The following is a 24,128-nucleotide window of genomic DNA, read 5'->3' on the forward strand; positions in this document are numbered from 1 at the left end:
GCAGCACCTAAAAATTCACTTCATCTGAACCAGTGGTTTCTAATTTTTTCAGGGCTAGAGACCTTCTTCTTTAAAGAAATCTTAGGTGGAAACCAAACACTGAAGGCTTGGGTTTTCCCAGGAGCTAGTGCCAAAGCATAGCCCTGCTCTAAGGATAGATGTTCTTTACTTGGAAAGGACATGAAACTTAACAGTATGAATTTGAACTCAAAATTTAAAACAATTCTTGATATTGACTGTGGATGTTAAAATAAGATACTAATTGTCTAAGGTATGACTTAAAATAACAAATTTACTACTTGAATATGTGATGATTATTAATTTATCTACTCTTTAATTCAACAACTATTTATTAGCCACTTGCTATAAACCAGACTCTGTATTGAGAACTAGGTACATAACAGTAATTCAAACAGACACGGTCGTTGTTTTCAAGAAGCTCAGAGGTTAATGGTATCATATATCAACTGAGATAAGCCTTATGACAAACAAGTTCAAGTTAAGATGGAAAATCTGGAATTTAATTTCTTCTTTAAGTAAGCACTTCTTCATTAGTTTCCCTTTTATTACTAAAAAAAACAAAACAAAACAAAACAAAAAAAAACACCTTCGTTTTTCCCTTCCTTCCTTCTTTCTTTCTTTGGAAAACTAAAACATGTCCCGGTCTGAAGTATGATCTTGGACTAATCTAAAGCATGTCAAGTATTTTCTTAGGTCTAAGCATATTAACCATATTTCAGCCGTCTTTGCAGATGGAACCACTCTTTTATCTAGTCCTTTCTGCTCTTCTTTTCCTACAGGTACAGAAATTATCTTGAAACTAAACTTTTGAATTTATTCAATACATATTTCCAAAATATTCCTGACATTAAGTAGATGTGCAAATGTGCCACCCATGTGGCTTTAGAAGTTCCAAATATTTAAAAAAATTGTAATAATTTCCCCTTCTGTTGTGCAGTTTTGAGAAAATTAAGTAAAAGAGAAAAACAATTCTTTTTTAAACATCTACTGCATGTCAGGTACTGCACTATGATGATTCTAAACATTCTCTCAATTAACCCTTACAACTAATCCATTAAGTTAGGTTGTATGGTTTCCATTTTACAGAACTTGGACTCTGACCCCACACCACACACAAAAATTAACACAAAATGGATCATAGCTTTAAATTTAAGACCTAAAACTATAAAACTTCCAGAAGAGAACATAAGACAAAAATCTCTGTGGCCCTGAGTTCAACAAAGACTTCTTAAAACATGACAACAAAAGCATGATCCATAAAGAACAAATTGATACAAGAAGCTTCATTAAAATTTAAAACTTTTGTTCTTCAAACAGTGTTAATAAAGTGAGGACAAGATATAAACTCAGGAGAAAATATTTGTAAATCATATATCTGACAAAGAATTCATACATAGAATATTTTAAATACTTGATACACAATTTAAAAAATAAGTGAAATATCTGAATAGGCTTTTCAACAAAGGTGATGTATGATTAGCTAATAAGCACTTGAAAAGATGCTGAAAATCACCAGTCATCAAAGAAATAAAAATTAAAATCACACTGAGATACTACCACACACCCACAAGGATGGTTATTATCTAAAAGACTGACAATACAATGTACCAATGCAAAATGGTAGAGTCATCTCAGAAAACAGTTTGGTAGACTGGCTTTACAAAAAGCCAATCATATATTTACCATATAACTCGGTAATCTCACTCCTAGATGTTTATCACAGAGAAATAAAAACAAATATCTACACAAAAACTTGAAAGCAAAGGTTCATAGAAGCATTATTTGTAACAGCCCCAAACTAGATATACTAATAAACTGGATTTACAACCATCAACTGGCAAATGGCTAAACAAAGTGTTATAGTCACACTGTGGAATATTATTCAGACCGGGAGAAAAAAATGCTAAATAGCCAGGAAAGGACTTGTACCTAAAATTCACAAAGAACTTTTACAAGTCAGTAAACCAGCTTATCACTTTTCCCTTGATGTGACTTCCTTCAATCTCTGGTCCATCATCAATTACTTCCATTTCTGGACTTGCATTCAATAACCTTCACTGGGTAATTTTCTTATAACATCTTTCAGATCAGCTCCTAGTTAGGGTGAGAGGATATAAGGAGCATCAGTGATGAAAATATAACACAAATGGGCTGGGATGGGGTGTGAATTCCCAAAGCTGAGGTGGCCTCAAAGCAAGAGGCGTCTCTTCATCAACTTGGTCTCTAACACTGTAACGTCTCTGTGGCCACTTGACTTGGAAATCCAGGAGCTTCCCAAGAGGTAAAATTTTCATTATATACAGATACTAAATATAGAAAACCCTAAAGATTCCACACAAAAACTACTAGAACTGAGAAACAAATTCATCAAGGAAGCCGGATATAAGATTAACATATAGAAATCAGCTGCATTTCTTTAACAATGAAATATCAGAAAGGGAATGATTTTTAAAATCCCTTTAAAAATCACATCCAAAAAAACTGAAATACTTAGGAGTAAACCCGATCAAGGAGATGAAAGACATATACTGAGAACTATAAAATATTGATAACAGAAACTGAAGATGATTCCAAACAATGAAAAGATATCCTATGCTCTTGGATTAGAAGAATTAATATTGTTAAAATGGTCATGCTACCCAAAGCAATGCAGAGTTCATGCAATCCCTATCAAATTATCCACATTTTTCACAGAACTAGAAAAAAAATGTTGACTTAACAGGTTTAAGTTCAGTCACTCCTCGTGTCTGACTCTGCAACTCCATGAACCTCAGAACACCAGGCCTCCCTGTCCATTGCCAACCCCCAGAGTTTACCCAAACTCATGTGCATTGAGTCGGTGATGCCATCCAACCATCTCATCCTCTGTCGTCCCCTTCTCCTCCTGTCTTCAATCTTTCCCAACATCAGGGTCTTTTCAAATGAGTCAGCTCTTTGCATCAGGTAGCCACAATACTGGAGTTTCAGCTTCAACATCAGTCCTTCCAATAAACAGCCAGGACTGATTTCCTTTAGGATAGACTAGCTGGATCTCCTTGCAGTCCAAGGGACTCTCAAAAGTCTTCTCTAACACCACAGTTCAAAAGCATCAATTCTTCAGCACTCAGCTTTCTATATAGTCCAAGTCTCACATCCATAAATGACTACTGGAAAAACCATAGCCTTGACTAGACGGAACTTTGTGGACAAAGTAATGTCTCTGCTTTTTAATATGCTGTTTAGGTTGGTCATACCTTTCCTTCCAAGGAGTAAGCGTCCTTTAATTTCATGGCTGCCATCACCATCTGCAGTGATTTTGGAGCCCCCAAAAATAAAGTCTGACACTGTTTCCCCATCTATTTGCCATGAAGTGATGGGACCAGATGCCATGATCTTAGTTTTCTGAATGTTGAACTTTAAGCCAACTTTTTCACTCTCCTCTTTCACTTTCATCAAGAGGCTTGTTAGTTTCTCTTCACTTTCTGCCATAAGGGTGGTGTCATCTGCATATCTGAGGTTATTGATATTTCTCCTGGCAATCCTGATTCCAGCTTGTGCTTTCTCCAGCCCAGCGTTTCTCATGATGTACTCTGTATATAATTTAAATGAGTAGGGTGACAATATACAGCCTTGACGTATTCCTTTTCCTATCTGGAAGCAGTCTGTTGTTCCATATCCAGTTCTAACTGTTGCTTCCTGACCTGCATACAGGCTTCTCAAGAGGCAGGTCAGGTGGTCTGGTATTCCCATCTCTTTCAGAATTTTCCACAGTGTATTGTGATCCACACAGTCAAAGGCTTTGGCATCGTCAATAAAGCAGAAATAGATGTTTTTTTGGAACTCTCTTGCTTTTTCCATGATCCAGCAAATGTTGGCCAGTTGATCTCTGGTTCCTCTGCCTTTTCTAAAACCAGCTTGAACATCTGGAAGTTCAAGGTTCACGTACTGCTGAAGCCTGGCTTGGAGAATTTTGAGCATTACTTTACTAGCGTGTGAGATGAATGCAATTGTGTGGTAGTTTGAGCATCTTTGGCATTGCCTTTCTTTGGGACTGGAATGAAAACAAACCTGAGTTTTCCAAATTTGCTGACATATTGAGTGCAGCACTTTCACAGCATTATCTTTTAGGATCTGAAATAGCTAAATTGGAATTCCATCACCTCTACTAGCTTTGTTCATAGTGAGAATTCCTAAGGCCCACTTGACTGCCCTCCAGGACGTCTGGCTCTAGGTGAGTGATCATACCATCATGATTATCTGGGTCGTGAAGATCTTTTTTGTATAGTTCTTCTGTGTATTCTTGCCACCTCTTCTTAGTATCTTCTGCTTCTAGTAGGTCCATACCATTTCTGTCCTTTATCAAGTCCATCTTTGTATGAAATGTTCCCTTGGTATCTCTAATTTTCTTAAAGAGATCTCTAGTCTTCCTATTCTATTGTTTTTCTCTAATTCTTTGCACTGATCGCTGAGGAAGGCTTTCTTATCTCTCCTTGCTATTCTTTGGAACTCTGCATTCAAATGGTATATCTTTCCTTTTCTCCTTTGCTTTTTCTCTTCTCTTCTTTTCACAGCTATTTGTAAGGCCTCCTCAGACAGCCTTTTTGCTTTTTTGCATTTCTTTTTCTTGGGTCTGGTCTTGATCCCCGTGTCCGGTACAATGTCATGAACCTCCATCCATAGCTCGTCAGGCACTCTGTCTGTCAGATCAAATCCCTTGAATCTATTTCTCACTATCATAAGGGATTTTATTTAGGTCATACCTGAATGGTCTAGTGGTTTTCCCTACTTTCTCCAATTTAAGTTTGAATTTGGCAATAAGGAGTTCATGATCTGAGGCACAGTCAGCTCCTGATCTTGTTTTTGCTGACTGTATAGAGCTTCTCCATCTTTGGCTGCAAAGAATATAATCAATCTGATTTTGGTGTTGACCATCTGGTGATGTCCATGTGTAGAGTCTTCTCTTGTGTTGTTCAAAGAGGGTGTTTGCTCTATGACAAGTGTGTTCTCTTGGAAAAACTCTATTAGCCTTTGCCCTGCTTTATTCTGTACTCCAAGACCAAATTTGCCTATTACTCCAGGTATTTCTTGACTTCCTACTTTTGCATTCCAGTCTCCTACAATGAAAAGGACATTTTTTGGGGGTGTTAGTTCTAAAAGGTCATGTATGTCTTCATAGAACTGTTCAACTTCAGCTTCTTTAGCATTACTGGTCAGGGCATAAATTTGCATTACTGTGATATTGAATGGTTTGCCTTGGAAATGAACAGAGATCATACTGTCGTTTTTGAGACTGACTTATAGGGAACCATAAAAGACCTAGAATTGTCAAAGAAATCTTGAGGAAAAAGAAAGCAAGAGGCATAACCGTCCCAAACTTCAGACACTACTACAAAGCTCCAGTAATCAATAGTGGGGTATTGGCACATAAACGGACATATGGATCAATGGAAAAGAACAGAGAGCCCAGAAATAAAGCCAAATATCTACAATCAATTAATTTTTGACAAAGGAGGCAAGAATATACAATCAACAAAAGATAGTCTCTTTAGCAAGTGGTGTTGGGTAAGTTAGGGCTCTCCTGGGGGCTCAGTTGGTAAAGAACCTGCCTATAATCCTTGAGATTAAATAGATCCAGGTTTGATCCCTGGGTCAGAAATATCCCTTGGAGCAGGAAATGGCAACCCATTCCAGTACTCTTGACTGGAAAATTCCAGGGATAAAGGAGCCTGGTGGGCTACAGTCCATGGAGTCATAAGTTGCAGAGTCCCATGTGAATCAATGAAATGAGAACAAACCTTCACATCATACACAAAAATAAGCTCAAAATGGCTTAAAGACTTAAATTTAAAAGAGGACACCATAAAAATCCCAGAAGAGAACACAGGCAAAACATTCTCTGACATAAATCAAAGCAATGTTTTTTTAGGCCTGTCTCCCAAGGCAACAGAAATACAAGAAAAAATAAACTAACGGGACACAATCAAACCTATTAGCTTTTGCATGACAAAGGAAACTATAATAAAAATGAAAAGACAACCTACGGACTGGGAGAAAATATCTGTAAATGATATGACCAACAAGGCTTAATTTCCAAAATATACAGAGAGCTTATACAATTTAGTATCAAAAAAGAAACAACTCAATCAAAAAATGTGCATAAGATCTAAATAGTCATTTCTCCAAAGACAACATCAGGTGGCCAATAGGCACATGAAAAGATGCTCATCTTCGCTAATAAGTAGAGAAATGCAAATCTAAACTATAACAAGGTATCACTTCACAGCAGTTAGAATGGCCATCATTTAAAAATCTACAAATAACAAATGTTGGAGAGAGTATAGAAAAAAGGGAACCCTCCTCTGCTGTTGGTGGGAGTGTAAACTGGTGAAGTCACTATGGAAAACAGTATGGAAATTCCCCTAAAAACTGAAAAAACAAAACTATAATTCAAAAAGATGCATGTACCCCTATGCTCATAGCAGCACTATTAACAATAGTCAAGGCATGGAAATAATCTAAATGTCCATTAATAGATGAATGGAAAAAGAAGATGTAATATACATATAATGTAACACTACTCAGCCATAAAAAGGAAGGAAAGAATGCCACTTGTAGCAACATGGATGAACCCAGAGATTATTATACTAAGTGAAGTAAGTCAGAAAGAAAGACAAATGCCATATGATATCAAGCATATGTGGAATCTAAAATATGACACAAATTAACTTATTTATACAATAGAAATGGACTCGAAGAAATAGAGAACAGACTTATGGTTGCCAAGAGGGAAGCAAGTGTGGAACAGATGGATTGGGAGTTAGGGATCAGGAGACACAAACTATTATATATAGAATGGATAAACAACAAGGTCCTACTGTGTATCACAGGGAACTGTATTCAGTATCCTGTGATAAACCGTAATGGAAAGAATATATAAAAGAATATATCTATGGGTCTATCTATCTATCTATATATTCAATCACTTTGCTGTACAGCAGAAATTAACACCACATTGTAAGACACCTATACTTCAATAAAATTTTTTAGAAACTTGAAAAATCCATGAGCTTCCCAGAATTCCATGGTATAGAATATTTCTGATAATTGTTTTTTAGTGTTTCAAACCCACTTGGGTACTTTATTTTGCCTCCAAAATACCCAGAATCACTTCTTCACCTATGCTTATACATCCTGAATCCCCTATGGTACCTAAAATAGCACTGAATATATAGGTCAAAAAGAATGATATGATTGGATATTCCCAAACACAGATAGATTTGGATCATGCCACCCTTGGGGTTAAACCCTGAACTGAGATGTGACGTGCTAAGTTGCTTCAGTTGTGTCCGACTCTTTAACCCTATGGGCTATAGCCAGCCAGGCTCCTCTGTCCATGGGATTCTACAGGCAAGAATACTGGAGTGGGTTGCCATTTCCTTCTTCAGGAGATCTTCCCAACCCAGGGATTGAACCTGTGTCTCTCACATCTCCTGCACTGGCAGGAGGGTTCTTTACCACTAGCACCACCTGGGAAGCCCACTGAGAAGAGATGATAAAGTCCTGGAAATTAGCAACAGTGCCCTCAAGTTCAAGGTAGTTATTGTGATTTTGTTAGAGTGAAGATGGAATGCTATATACCTTTAAGTTCCCTTGGAAAGACAAGGATGGGAAAGAATTGTCTCCTGGGGAGAAGTTCCTCAAACCAATCCCCTTGAGATATTGCCAAAAGAGAAATACCGCCAAGTGAAAGAGGTATGTATTTGAAGAAAAACATAATAGTTTCCCTGAAGACACCTTGTCAGTCTCTTGAGTGGAGTATCAGGGCAATGACATACTTTTCTTCAGAGGTTCACCAGTGCTAAATGGACACTGTCAGTATGATGGCTACAGAATCAAGGGTAGAGATGCATACAATTTATAAAAGACAAAGGGAGTCCAGCACAAATAAGGACTTCAACATTTCATTAGTATGCCCTGGCTTTAAGGCAAAAAGCCACCCAAGAATGACAAAAGAGAATAAAATTCTAGGGATTGGTAAGTACCCACCTCCACCAACTTGAGACAGTTCATGAAACTTATAAAACTAATCAGAGCCTCAGTGAAGAGCACACAATTTAGAGTTGAAGAATCAGATGAAAGCTGACCTTACTTAGAAGCCCCAGCCCAGCAACTGCAGGTTCAGTCTTCAAAGATATAACCAGACTCTATGCCTCTGAATGGCCTGAGGTTCTTTAGTTTTTTTTAGTCAACTTCTAGCCAATATACTAATATTATTCCCTCTTGGTGGGCAGAGAATTCTATTTACTTATATATCAATTAAAATGTATTTAAATACATATTATATTTAATAGATTACCCAATGTAAATTGTATTTATATAAAGGCACAGTAAAATGTTTTGTAAATATTGTACTGCTGTATGTGTTGTTTGCTTTTTGAAATAGAATTTGAACTACTAAATTAATGTTAGACTTATCAGCATTATGGGCATTGAGTGAGTTAAAAAAATTATAACATTTGTGAGAACTTTATATATTAAATCTATAAACACAGTCAAGATGTACAAGGAAATTTGATTACTTAAATGTAAAGTGGTGAGAATTTCATCAGTTCATTTATACATTATAAAATATTAATCAAGAAACAAATGACTTTGTTCTAAATGTTTATGTAAAAAAATCATTATATGCATAAATAACACAATTTGTTAGCTGAATTTGAAGGCTTAAAAAAAGTAAGTTTTAAACTGTTGATTAAAATCAAGGTAATAACAGATTTTTTTTAAATATGTATAAAAGGCAAGGATATAAAAATCAATAGGAACTTGGCAGACTCTCAACTCTACAGCCAGGAAAGAGAAGCAAGGGTGTCCCTCTCAAGCAGTTAAATGCCCCATGGGTCACACCTATAGAATCCTAAACCGATAAAAGTCCCTGGAGCCTTTTCTGGCAAATTTCCATTCATTCTAGAAGAACTAGGACTGGTGAGTGACAATTAGTCTGGAGCATACGTAACACAGATGGGCTGGGGTTGGGTATGCCTTTCACCTAACTTAAAAATCCAGGTTACTTTAAAATCTATGTGCCAATAGGAATTAAAAAACACTTCCCAGGACCCTATAGCACAGAGTTTTCAGGAAAACATTTTCTTAGCTTCTCACTCCCCACCCCAACATATTCCTTTGCCTCCTGAGCATCCAGAGTTACCCCTACACCTACACTTGCCAAGTGGGGACTTGTGGGGGTGCTGAACCCTGAGCAGTTAGGTACAGGGTCTTCTATGACCGCAACGCTAAGTCACAGAGAGCATGGAGGCAACAAACAGTGGAAGGCAGGGGATCAGCCTGCATTCTGGTCCTGACTCTTGCCACCCCTAGTTTGGGGAGCTCACACAAATCAAAAGGTTTTGTAACCTGGCAAGTATCACATCTATGAACTGAGCACAAACTTACTCTAGAGCAAGGTTTGTCATGGAAAGTCAATAAATATTAATAGCACTTTAAACATGCTGAAAAATACATGCATAAATGCAAAGAATAAATGCAAAAATACATGCACAAATTTATTATAAAGTCTAAAGACACCAGGACTGCTTTACAAGTGGAAAAAATAAGCTGAAGTCTCACCTATACAGACACTCATTTAACCTAATAAGTTGGAACAAAGTACTAAGTACACATCTTCTAACCAAATTTCATCAAGACCAGAAAGGGCAGCATAAACTAGATGGGAGAGGAAAAAGACATTTAGCTCATTTAGTCCTTTCAATAATCTCAGAAGGTATAAATTATTCCCTTTTTAGTGGGGAAACAAAAACACTGAGGCTTGAAAGTTTGAGCAACTTGTCTATAACTGAGAAAAAAATTAGCTTTAAGAATTTTGGTTTCCACTGTACAGCCCACAGAAACTAAAGGCCATGACAATCCATCCCTCATATCTTGAAGAGTATAGTTCTTGTGCTTTTTTTCACATTTCAACGGATGCTGAAAAATGTAGCAAGTCCTCATGGAAATTTCAGTGATGGACTCCTGCTGTCAAATTTCTAAATGGTCCTGTTTCTCTTCTCAAGCCAAGTGGTGAATGTTAAGTGCTGGTCCTAAAACCATCCAGATCACATTGCACCATCCTCCTCCCCTGAAATGAGTTCCAAGTGCAGACGAAAGCAAGCAGCCATCATTCTAGTGTCATCACGGGCATGCCAGAGGATCTCAAGTTCTAGCAAAGGTGAACAGGGGGCCCTGGAATTGCTTTGCTCATTGAATTCTCTTCAGTGGGCAACTTTCGTTCCCATCAAAATAGTAGGAGACAAAAAAAATTCATCAGGAAGTGTGTTGCAATTTCATAGACTGACGGAGGCATGTAGCAATACATCTTTTATTACTTACCCTGACAGCTACAGATTGCATGCTGAGTTTAACGGGACTGATACACACATTCTGCAGGTGTACTGTTGAGACAAAATATTTGGGACATTTTTCTGGCTATCACAGAAATAAAGCACCTAGGTCTGGAAAGAAATTTTCAGGTAGTCCAAAGAATGTTTCTCCCTACAGTTTCAAACACTCCCTTCTAGTCACATAACCCTAACAAAGGTATTTTAATGCACAGTAAATTAATTTTCAAACATGAATAGACAAGCCTGCATTAAATGTTTCTCTTCTGGAGGGATGATAAAGTGATTCAAAAAATAAGGGAATGTATTTCTTTACTAAAGCATCAGGCTTCATAAAGGACTATCAGTTCAGTCGCTCAGTCGTGTCCGACTCTTTGCAGCCCCATGAATTGCAGCACGCCAGGCCTCCCTGTATTTCTATGTAAATAAACAGTTTGGGATAATTAAGCTCGTTGTTCTAGATTTTATTTTTATAGTTAAGAAACTGAAATTGTGTTTCACCTTCATGGCAGTTCTAGCTGGCAAGTACCCACAGCTCAGAGAGTCTAGTTCTTCACTAGCCAGTCACACTGACATTTAGTTGCATTTGATGAAAGGGCCTTCCCAGCGGCACTCACACTCGATAAGCATATCGGGCAGATTAGAGAGCTTTCAGACAAACAGAAGAGAAAATCATCTTCTACCTCCAGTTTCAGGCGGCACAGGAATATCATCTTAAAAAAACGAGGTTTCTCTGAGGAATATGGACTATGTTTCTACCCAAATAACTACTCTGCCATGATCTGCAAGATGCTGAGACAGAAACAAAGCTGGTCGCATTTTTCTTATCTCCTGATTATCTCCACGTTAGGGTCCTAAGTGGGGTTCCCACCTCCCAGAAGACAGCGCTGATGTCAATGGATAGCAAAAGTGGAAGTGGGATGATCATAAGAATTAATCCGCATGGGCTGAAAAATGGAGATATAAATGTATTTACATAATATCATATATGGGAATAAATAATAAATATGTGAGTATATTTACAACACACTTCATTACACACATTATGTTTTGAAATACAACATCAAATTCCCCATACCAAACTGAAGTCTAGTTGACATACTATGAGGGCATTTAATCAGGCAGCTTTCATTAATGTAAGTCAGAAACACAGATCCCAAACAATCCCCAGAAGTTCTTTAAATTTAAAAAGCTTGCTTCAGAAAATCCATGACATTGTCTTTTGGGAATCTGGATGATGACCAGGACAGAGCACATAGCTAGTGGAGTTGATCTGCAGAGTGCTGCAAACCAGCCAAACTGTGGTGGCCTCACAGAAAGGGAAGTTACACTCTGCCTCCAACTCAGAGCTTCCGGCAACACAAGGTGAACAGTCTCCTTAAACACCCCAGGACAACGTATTTGTGGTGTTTAATTTTATGCATCAACTTGGCAGGGCCATGGGTGCCCACATGTTTGGTATTTGGTCAAATATTATTCTAGGTGAGTCTCTGAGGATGTTATTGGATGACTTTAGTGACTGAATTGACAGACAAAACAGACGATCCTCCCTAGGACCCATTCAGTCAGAGAACAAAAAGGCTGACCCTTTTCCAAATAAGGGGGAATTCCTCCTGCCTGACTGGCTTTGAGCTGGGACTCAGCTTTTTCCTGACTTTGGACTTGATGCTCTTCCTGGGTCTTGAGCCTCTCCTGTCTCCAGTCTGCTGACTACAGATCCTGGGACTTCTTGGCTTCCATAATCAAATGAGCCAATACCCTTATCAGAAATCATTTATATTACATATACTTACTTGTAATATATTAAACACACACAAGCCTCTTATTTAAGGGTCTATTTCTCCAGAGAACTCTAATACCATATTATAAGGAAAAATAAAACCTTCCCTATGGAGCAACCAAATAAAGACATCTGGAGATGTCTCTTTCAGCACTAAGAGAACAAAGCGGAAGAGGCCACAGCAGCCAACAAACAGTGACGTTATGAGAAAGTGTGTATAACTTGAAAATACAGCATCACTAAAATGTTCCTACTTGGTTGGTCTAAGAGGCCTGGAACAGGTAACCAAAAATGTACCAGATGGGAAAGGATGGTAGGGAGTTGTCAAGGGAGGAAAGGCTGGATCAAAGAGAGAAGACCTGCTCAAAGATGAGTTGCTTTTTCCCTGAAAAAATTATCCTTCATGCAAATTCATACAGCAGCCCCTGCTCCAATCTCCGCTAACTCATACCACTGTGAGCACTGCCACTCCCTCCAAGGCTAGAGCTGGGGACACGCACATGTACACACACACCCCAACTGCTAAACCTCAAGCCTTTATCATGTATGCTAAGTAATAGCTAATCGAGTTGTAAAGAATTTCTGCTTTTTTATTCTTGTTGATTTAAATGCCAAGGTGTTTCTGAACTACCTTACAAATTTTTGTTCTCATAACACCCACAAATACTTCAAACCAAACTTGATTGGGTTCACAGAGAGTAGGGGCTAAAGGTATCAAAGGAAAGACTTGTGGATTCAGAAAACTCCCAGGATCACAGCCACTCTTTTCCAATGCTCAAGCTGAAGACCTTCCAAGAAAGCTTACGACTGACTGGGTGTGTGGAGGCTTGTGACGTGAAAGGAAATTTAGGATTCACTACATACTATCATGGATAAAGACCTAACTATTTGCTCAGGTTTGGGGGTGAGTGCTCACAACTCTTTTGCTCTATCCCCTGCAGGCTCCCCAGCAAAGTTTTCTGTCTTTGGCCAGCTCAATATTGTCAGCCTGCACAAAAGAAGGCAGATTCTGAGATAAGTGTGTAACTGGGCAGGTCTGACAAGCACCGAGGGGCTTGAGTTGCTTGTGTGTTTCAGTACCTCTCTCGCCCTCTCCCACTTTGAAAGTCCTTTTTCTTCCCAGAGGTTAAGAACAGAGGCTCTGGAGCCAATCTCCTGGACTGAACACTCTTTCTGACACTTACTAGCTGCATATCACTGTGAGAAAGTTATTTACTGCTTTGTGACTCAGTTTTTTTCAGCAGCCAAATGTAGAAAACAGTAGTAACCAGCACGCAAGACTGTGAGGGTGAAATGATTCCCGTGTGTCAAGCTCCTGAAGCAAACCTGGCACGTGATGCATCTCCATCAGTGCCAGCCCTACTGACCCTGTAGAATCTCGGACTCAGTCTCCTGATCCCCACAGTGGGGAAGCTGCTTCAGACTCGTCTATAGCATTTACTGTGCTGTCTGGAAAGCACGCATTTACCAGCCCACATCCCTCCAGACTGAAAAGGTATCACACCTTCTTTTTGCCAGCACCCAGTGCAATGCTTAGTACACAGCAGATACTGTGTCTGGGGACTGCGCACTTGACGGGAGGGCCTAGGCTAGCAAGGCAAGCGTGTGACCTAATGGCTGCTGCTGCTTATGAAGAGCAACATCAGTGCAGCAAAGCTCCAGGGAGAATTCTGCAAAAAAAAAACAACCCACAATTCACCCTTAGGGTGTAGGGTCAAGTCCTGGGATTTTTAATTTCTTTAAATCATTTGCTGTGAAATCTTTCAAATAAGGTAACTTTTGTTTACATACTTGTCCCTCTTAAAGGCATAGAGAAGTAAGCTTAACAAAGAGCTGACTGAATCAATGTTTCTGCTGCCCCAGGAGACCAATATTCTGGAAATGTTTATGAGCAATCTCAAAAGGTTATATTTAATTATCAGTTATGCAAAATACATACTTATTACTCTTAAAGAGTAACATATTTCCAAATACAAACAAGGGCAAAGCATCACAGACTGAGAACAAGGCAGAAGTTACAACTACATTATTGAGGCCTGGCTCCTCAAATGGATACTTGCCGTAAATAAACAAGGGATAACAAGATGGCTGGAAGCCTAACCCTGATCTCCGTTTCAAAAAACCTTCTGCTGAAACTGCTTTGCTTGTGAAACATCCTGCTCAAAAGCAAGACCCTGAGACACATTCAGAGTTCCTCTGAACAAGACCCAAGGTGTTCACTGAGGGGCCAGAGGAAGGAGACAGACAGACAGGCACATATGGGTCGCCTTTCAGACCACAGTTAAGAAACTCAATAAAAGAGCCTTTTGCTTGTGTGATTTTTGTTATTCCCATATGAAACATGCACAGATGTTTCTGTCAGATTACAGATGTCACTGTCAGGTCAGATTAATAAAAGCCATATTCTCCAGCCAAGCATAAAGAAAAAAAAGTAATAAAGGAATTTAAATATACAAACTCCATAACAGATAAGAACAGGTGAATTCACATTTTGTTTCTGGCCACATACGCTTCTCATTCAGTTAAAAGAATCTGGGAAGATGAGTCTAAATTCACCTACTATTTAGAATAATGATGGCTAAGGAACCTCCTAGAAAACAACACTTCTAAGGATTGTGGTGGGAGAAGAGAACACCTGAACTGAATACTAAATGAAGTGAGCTACACCAAGAACCAAGATGAAGATTCCTGAGAGGTTCAGCTAGTTTAGTTATGCAGAAAACAAGCTGGGGAGCAGGCACCCAGAGCCTTACTCACCACAATATCCTCAGGGAAGGTGTCCCTGCTGAAGGAGCCATCATCAAATACGACCTCATAGAAGGTCTGCGCCGTCACGGCGATAACCCTGCAGCTGTAGTACCGGGTGTTCCGATGCTTTGTGATGACCGTCTGCCCCACAGAGATGCCCTTCTCACCAGCCTTGGATTTCTAAGGATGGAGCAGAAGAAGAGGAGAGAAAAGAAACAGAGAGGACAGCAAATAGACGAAATATTTATTTAGAAGATAATCATTAGTATGATCATGATATATACTTTTAACTTTTAGACCTTTTACTGGGGGATAATTTCAAACTTAAAAGTTGTAAGAATATGAAAACAAAACATAAACATACTCTTTGACATCTGTGGTTATTTATTGTTATTTTTAACATTTTAACATTTCCCATGTTTTTGCACATTCTCTATCTTATATGTGTGTATATATACATATATCTTTATATATGCATATTAAAGTGTGTATGTTGTTGTTTTAGTTTGTAAGTCATGTCCGACTCTTTGTGACCCCATGGACTGTAGCCCAACAGGATACTCTGTTCAAGGGGTTTTCCAGGCAAGAATACTGGAGTGGGTTGCCATTTCCTTCTATATATGTAAATTAAAGTGTATATACACACACATATAAATACATATGTGTTTTTATATATATATATATGCATACACATATATGCATATATATATATGCTTAAATGCATACACACATACAATTATATATATATTTTATAACTGTATGTGTGATATATATATATTATTGTATGTGTGTACGCATTTATGCCCAAACCTTAAATCATGGGCTTTTATGCCTAAATACATCAGAGTGTATTTTATACAGAGATTTTCCTTTACATAACCACAGCACAGTTACTAACTTTAATAAATTTAACATGGATGCCACCCTTTAATTGATGACGCATATTCCAATATTTCTTTATGTACAGGATCCAGTCTCAAATCAGGTACTGCATTTAGCTGCCAAGTCCTTTTGACCCCCTGTAACCTGGAACATCTCCACAGCCTTTATATGATCATGATACTTTTGAAGGATCCAGCTCTTCTGCCCCTGTTTTTTCAACAGAGCATCTGGCTGATGTTTCCTCATGATTAGAGTCTGATATACATTCCTGACCAGAATACCACACAGACAACGCTGTCATCTTCTCAAGAAACCACATCTGGAGGCAGATGTTTATCTGCCTTTCAATGGTGATATTAACTTTGATCCTGGTCAAAGAGCAGTCCAATTTTTCCACTTTGTAATCACTACTTTTCCCTTCTAGCTAATAAGCAATCTGTGGGAGAGCCTTAAATGGCACACAAATATCCTGCTCCTCCACACTTCTGCTTAGATAGCATCCATTGATGAATCTTGCATGATCCAGTTTTACTATGATGGGGATGATATGCTGACTTTTCCTGCTCCAGTACTCCCTCCACGTTTACTGGTTGGCGCCTGGTAGTTATTAAGCAAAAACCTCCTACTCTCCCCACATCCATCCATCCATCCGTCATCAGTATGGGATTATTAACTCCTCCTTCACAACTGTTTGTAATTCATACTACAGTCAATTATTTCAGTGCTCAGATTATCCCAGATTTGGCCAGAAGAAGCCTCTTCAATCTGTTTCCTATGTCCCTTAAGACATCCTTTTATATTTTAGCAGTTCCTTCCTTTCTGGCCTCATAAGAGTCTCAAGATCATCTTGCCTCAGCCCTGGAATTAGCATTTCCCAGAGGAACGTGGGTCATTTTTGTGGGCAGTGATATTAGAGGATAAGATCCAGGTGCTTAGGTGTGCTTATTACTACAAAGGCATCTGTGCTTCTTGACCCCTTCCGAAGTCAGAGCAAAGAAATGTGTGGATGTGTGTAAATATATATACATACATACACACATACATACACACGCACACACTTTCATACATACAAACATACATACATACATACATACATGTACATACATATAACCAAGAAAAACCAGGGACTAGGTCTCAGTATATACCATGCTATGAAGTAGAAGACTTCAGGATAAATGCTTCGGGAAAATGCTTGGCAAAATTCTAGGCTCATGGTAAGCACTCCAGACATTTTAGCTTGCTGTATTTGGGGCTTTCTATTTGTTTGCAATTTATTTTTCAGAATAAGGCTGTTGCTCCCGTTAGAAACTCACAAAAACCTCATTCCTGCCAGGTGCAGAGGGGAGTCACCATCTTACAAGGAGGTCTGCTCAGTCCCTTTTACTCCCTATCTCCAAGTCTCATTCATCAACCTGACTGTTGATGCCACAAGCTCTGACTCACTAGGGGGCTCCTGAATCAGGCACTTGGGAAGGCCCAGCACCGTTGCTAAATGGGCCCTAGAAGGCACAGTCTCATAATCCCCAAGATACCAACAGTAGTCTGACATGTCATCCATAACCTACAGAAAGCCAGGATTCATTAACCCAGTGTCTTCTGGCAGGGCTATTTATAACATCACTGGGAGATAAAGTGTCAATTCAGAATCTTGGTTTAATTAGAGCCTTTACTTTTTTTTTTCCTTGAATTTCAAAAAAAGCTAAAACACCTTGTAGGAAACAGATAAAGTGCTATGCTTAAACGTTTCCTTCTGGAAACTAAAGAAGAAATGCCCAGAGAGTCACTGACTCACTGGTTCCTTCAACAGTCATGCTGCTGTTCAGTGGACACCAAGCACCTCCCCTGGTGCTCTGGACTCCAACCAAAACCACTAAGACTTGATTCCCATTCCCCGGAACAGGCCTACACAGGTATGTGCTATAAAGTCATCTTACAGGTGGCACGACTCAAGACTGATGATATTCTAGCATGTCTTCATACTCACAGGCAGAATTAGGGAACGAGTAAGGGCGTTAGCAAAAGCCTAGAAGCAGGAAACAGCCCACTCTATTCTGAGAACTGCAGGAGATCCTGCCTTGTATGGGAGGGGAAGCAGGAGAAAGAAGAGTTTAGAAATGGCCTGTGGCCGAGAGGTCAGGCTATGGGGCAGAGGGGGAAGTAGGGCAGCTCACACCATTCTAAGACGTTTGGACATTACCCTGTGGGCCTAAGGGAGCCACTGAGAGGTTTAAGTACAGAAGAAAAATGATCCAGGTCCAGGTGACTCCAAGGGGAGAAGGGCCATGTCCAGGTGGGAGATGAGGGCCTGGAGTACAGAACTACAGACAAAGATGCTCATGGTTTGGACCGAAGGCTAACTCTCCCAGACAGGTTCCTAAAGGTCCCCTCTTTGCAGAGTGAGCTCTGCCATCTAGTTTCTCACATGCCTAATCAAATAAAAGGATATTTTTCTTCCCTGAAATCATTCCCTACTGATTGCTAGGTTGCCTGGAAAATTTTTCTCTGACTTTAGGTGTAGTTAGGTGTGTAAACGTTTTGCCAAAGCACAAGAGGAAGGAGCCTGTAGTGATTTAAACACACTGTGCTTGAAGCAGAAATCTTTAACAGCTGGGCCACAGTACCTTACGTATGCCAAAATAACTCCCTAGTTTCACTTCATTCCTCTGTCCAACCATTTTAAATATATCTAACCTTTCAAAGCAAGAAAGCAACTTAGATGTAATAATAAATTTGAGTGAAGGCACAGTTTGTAGAATTCTGGAACTCTGAAATTAAGCCTATGAATGCTTCCTAAAATTGTATTGGTTATAACTGCCTGTAGGAGGTGAAGTTCATAACACAGTGGCTCTGAGTGACCTGGATTAAGGCCAAAGGGGGCTTAATGTTGGCAGTGTATTTTTTTCAAACACTGTCCCTCTTTGTCAAACGGCCTTAAAAACACTCATAGTCAGAATGGCATGCAGTGTAATTTACTATATTAGTTTCTTTGTGCATGCATATTTTATTAAAATTGGAACTCACGCTCTAAGGAAAGAATGTTTTGGATCTGAATTATAAGCTCAGCTTCATACTAACTATGTGATCATAGGGATGTTACATAACCTTTATCAGCCTCAGTTTGCTCATCTGCAGAAGGAACAGTAAATACTTACATTAAAGATCTGCTATAAAATAATATGAAGTACATAAAATGTCTAGACTCACAAGCAAGTAGTTCTCAGCAACTGTTAAGCGGCTTCATTATAAGAGACTATATACGAGACCCTAGCCCCAGGTAAATAAACCACTTTTCCCTACAGTACCCCGGTAACTGGCATGCATGACAGTGCACGGTTCCTCATGACAAGGCTCAAGCCAGCTCTAAATCATCACTGCTCTGCTCTTCGCCTCATCCTCTTATGACTCTAATTCTTGTCAAAAGGGGGCACATGGCTATGGTCCTTAGGAAGGAAGGCATAAATAATGTGGTCTCCTCCCTCCACCCTCAAGACCCTCAAAGCCTTTGTTTACAACTCTCTTAAGGCTCTGGTCAAATGTCACTTTTACCGACTATCCCTCCTGTAACAGGGCAAAATCCATGGGTCAGCGCCAGGACCGATTTGTCTTTTTATCCATGGCATGCAACACTGTTGCTGCCAGATAAACAATGAATGAACGAATGGAAAAATAAATAGACAGGAAAGAAAAACTAAATAAATGATCTACGAGGACAGGTACAGACATATTTTTTAAATGGGATAAGATTGATTCTAATTACTCACTGTCCAGAGAAGAGCAAAAAGAAACACAGGGGAGTTTTAGGAAGAAGTTCCTCTTTGTTAGGGTAGCTAGGCATGTGTGTGGGTAGGGGGTGGTAATAAAGGTTTATGGTGAAATTCACAGGGTCTGGGAAGTGGAAGCAGCCAATCAAGGGTAAAGAAAAATTAGAGACTTGACAGAGAAAAGGTTGATTCTAGACCACAACAATTTTTTTTTTTCCTGCTAGGACATGAAATTTATGCAAACTGGCTAGCTGGAAAGATGGCCAGCACACAAATTAAATAAACTGCCTTCATCTAAATAAAAAAATTTTTAAGCCTCAAGCATGACTGACCATTTCATGGGAAGTATTAAAGAAAACACATTTTTTTTCATAATGCTATTTTGATATGACTTCTGATTTATTTTTGCAGGAAAAATTTATTGACAAGCATATCCTATAACTGATTATACATACTCAAAATTACTTCCTGTCAGAAAAGCCTAAGAATCTATTGATGTTAAGAATGTCATTTCTCATCGGAGAAGATGGACATTATGCAAGGGGCTCCATCAGATTATGGTGTTTGAAGATAACTGCACAGGCTAAGATTGTTAAAGTCAAATTTTCTTTAACATACACTATGCAGAAATGAATAGTGCTTTAATTGGAAAAAAACTCAACTTCTCTTTTTAAAAAGATAGAAACAGTTCAAAATTCTAGGGACGTGAAAAGAAAATGTTAACTAAGAAATTGTTATAGACATTCTACAAAAGCATCAAAGAGTTACTAGGGCAAAAAACACAGATATGTTACCAACACACGTCCACACTCATGACTTAATTAAACTCTCGCAATAACTCTGTAGTTGTTCAGTTCAGTTCAGTCGCTCAGTCGTGTCTGACTCTTTGCGACCCCATGAATCGCAGCACGCCAGGACTCCTTGTCCATCACCATTCTCATTAAATAGATGAAGTCACTGAGGTACAGGTTGAGTGACTTTTCCAAGATCTCAAAGCTGGTGAGAGGCTGAAGAGGGGCCCAGAACCAGGTGCTCTCCCATCACGAGTACATGTGTCGGTATCATCAACCAGGGGAATACACGTGGAAAGACATCAGAGGAGAAATAAAACCAACCAGGAAGTGACAGGAAAGGAATTCGAGCAGTTGCCTAAAGAAGTTACATTTCCTTCTGTTCTTTTCTAATTTATTTATTGACTGCCTCTTCTGTTCTACATACCATTTGAGACACTTTGCTTAATCTCCCCAGTATAATCACAGAGTCAAATAAGCAATCACATATATACACTGCAACAAATTGCAAAAACGCTCAGAAACCTTCACTCCTTCCTGTTTGCACACATCCTCTGAAATGTGACTTTGCAGCTCCTCCCACCAAAGGCTGGAGTCTACTTCCCCAACCCTCAGATCTCAGCTCGTCTTCTGGCTTAAACTGCTTTGGCCAAAAGAATACAACAGAAGTAATGGTATGCATATTCAAAGCCTCTTCACATGCCTGCCCTCTCCACAGATTCTGTCCTATGAAGAAACTCGAGTTACCCTCCTGCTGGCTGATGAGAGACCACCCTGACCAGAGATGAGGCCCTACACATATGAGAGAACCCAGCCAAAAGAAGACAAGCAGTTCTTCAGCTGACCACAGATGGATGAGGCAACTAGTCTGAAACAGAAGAACTCCCCAGCTGAGTCCAGCCTTCACTGATGACAGCTGATGCTGGGAAAGATGGAGGGCATGAGGAAACAGGGACAAAAGAGGATGAGATGGTTGGACGGCATCGTCGACTCAATGGACATGAGTTTGAGTGAACTCCAGGAGATAGTGAAGGACAGGGAAGCCTGGCATGCTGCAGCCCATGGGGTTGCAAAGAGTTAGACATGACTTAACAACAAAAAAAGCAGAATCAGTAGCTGAAGAGTTGTTGCTTAAAGCCACTAAGTTTTGTGATGGTTTGTCACACACACAACTAAGAAAAAAGAATAGAGTGACACTTGAACAACCTCAAGGTTAGAGGTGCTGACCCCCTCACACACAGTTGAAAACTCATATATATAACTTTACAGTCAGCACTCATGTCTACAGATTTGACCAATTATGGACTGTATAGAATTCAATACGTACTGACGGAAAAAAAAATCCATGTATAAGTGGACCCATGCAGGATCAAATCTACTAAGAAAATAATACACTAAACTGTTGGCTATATATAACCCTAGATAATGGGATTTTATCTGTTTGGTTCTTTACATACCTCTTTGTAGTTTCTGTTATATACAGTTGTCCCTTGAACAACACAGGGGTTAGGGGCACCTCCATCCCCTGCACAGTCAAAAAATTGCACATTGTTCTCTCTGCCTCAAAAATGAAGGAATTAATACATGACTCAACCAAGAGCAGGAAGCTGAAACAGTTTGGACAGAATGAGGACTCTTGATGCCATATACAGAGATCTCTAATCAAACACAAACTTTTCTCCACATTTAGTTAATTTAAAGATCTATAAAATGAAAAGACAGGTATTATACTTACTGAAAAAAAATCCACATATAAGTGGACCTGCACAGTTCAAACTTATGTTGTTCAAGAGTCAACTGTATTTCTTATAATTATCACCACAGCCTTTTGATCATCTGAACCAGGCCTAAGGGGGCCAGGAGGCCCCATATACACACGTGCCCAGAAGGCCGCTGCAAATGGCGTGTTTGCTGCCATGGACCCCCTCAGTTAACTTGTGAACCTATGGATCCCTACTCAGAATAATATTCTTAAATGCATAAAATAAAACACAAGATTAGCCACCCCCCCCCCAATTACACTGAAATAATACTGAAAAAACAAATTTGTGGTATATATACTTCTTTAACAATGTATTAAATTCTAATACCTAGTGGCAGGTCAAATAACAACTATTAATATCCTAATTTCAAAGATGCAATGGGCATAAGTAATATTTTGAGATCTCTCTCCCAAAGGTAATGTGATTTCCATTGTGGACAGAGTCACAGAAACTGCTAATCCACCTCTGCCTATGCTCAAAACTGATAGCATCATTAAACTGGAGCTAGAATTTAGAAAGAAATTTTCAATTTTTCCCCACATGCTCTCACAGACAAATTTCTCTTGATACTAAACTGTTCAAAGGATTTTATCTCAACCTTTTAACAACAACCTTATAAAACATTATTATATATGCTGCTTGTATAAACTGTCAATAAATGGATATAGCAGTAAAATGAAACACCATGAAGACATCTCTGTGAAGACTGAAGTTATGGACCCTAAAATGAGTAATTTTGGGGTGACCTAAACTGGAACAGGAATCTAACTTAAGTACTGACATTGGAATATATACTGTATTCTCCAATAGTCAATATCATTTCTCCCCAGTGAGTTTCTGACAGAGAGCAGAGAGGAGTTAGTTCAAATATGACCTTTGCAGTGATCGCTTGGCAAGGAGTCCTGTGTGGTAGAGGAAGGAAGATTTCTATCCTTGGCAAGGTCTTCTCTTATCGGACCTGGGAAGGTGGATGTGTGTTCACACCCTGAAGGAGGGTCACCCACCATCCATGTGATGAGATGAGTCACGGGCAGGAATGTCATCTTAGGAAAATCCCTAGGTTTGTCCGCCATCTGTATAATGATGTTAATAAAGGGTACAAATCCAAATAAAATAGTATATGTAGAGGTACACAGAGGTACCTCTCAAGGAATATCCATCATTCAATCAGTAAGACTGGAGAGGTGAAGGAAAAAGCTTAGCAACCTATTCCATGAACAGGCCAAAATGCACATTTCCATGTATATCCAATAACCCTTTTACCTTCTCAACTTTATTATTACTCCCTAATTTCTATGAATTAATAACATGTGAGATGTTATTATATTTTTTCAAGGTATCCATTTTATAAAAAGTCCTACAGTTATCAGAGTAATAAATTAATACAAACTATTATTCTTTCACCAAACTTACAAAGCAAAAATCACTCATCTAAATGTGCCTTGTAACAGTGAAAAGTTTCTTTGTAAAATTACAAGAGCTAGGTAAAAATATTTAACCCAGAAAAACCTAACTCCCTGGAGCTTCATGAAGAAATAATTGCTCTTATAGCACAAATGCACATGCAGGCTCATAAAAATGTCACAAGTATTTAATTCTCGATATGTCTATTTGTTCACATGTACTTGATTCCTCATGGGTTTTTAAGTACAACATATAATACAGTGGGAAATGGTGGTAAGCAGTTTCCCAGCAGATTTAAGGCCTTATTCAGTTTAACGTCTGTAGAAGTTATAACTAACAGGCTGTGGAAGAAACGGAGGGGAAAAAAAAACAAACATGAATTATTTTCCGTTTGAGTCATTAGCTCACCTCAGAGGTGGTAGTCTTGTTCAGGAGCTAAGTGAAGGGGACTGGGATGGGAGAAACATCTTCAGAGGCTTCATTGTGTTAATGTAGGAAACTCTCAACAGGCAGGCAACACCTGCTTTCCACTCTGAATAGTTTCAATAATGTACTTTATAAAGAGCAGAGAGGAAAGTTCCCATCAGTTGGACTGGTGGAGCTGGAGG

The 24,128-nt window shown here is 39.1% G+C and overlaps 1 protein-coding gene across 1 annotated transcript in view; it reads right to left on the reverse strand.

The window, feature by feature from the left end:
* The window catches only part of KDM4C (lysine demethylase 4C), a 400,505-nt gene that overhangs the window by 32,917 nt on the left and 343,460 nt on the right, over window positions 1-24,128 (reverse strand). The window contains exon 19 of the mRNA XM_068973756.1: window positions 14,929-15,099. Within this exon, the coding sequence (XP_068829857.1) occupies window positions 14,929-15,099 (171 nt within the window). The remainder of the gene's footprint in view (window positions 1-14,928; window positions 15,100-24,128) is intronic.

Source organism: Capricornis sumatraensis, chromosome 6 (genome assembly GCF_032405125.1).
Source record: "Capricornis sumatraensis isolate serow.1 chromosome 6, serow.2, whole genome shotgun sequence".
Taxonomy (NCBI): Eukaryota; Metazoa; Chordata; class Mammalia; order Artiodactyla; family Bovidae; genus Capricornis; species Capricornis sumatraensis.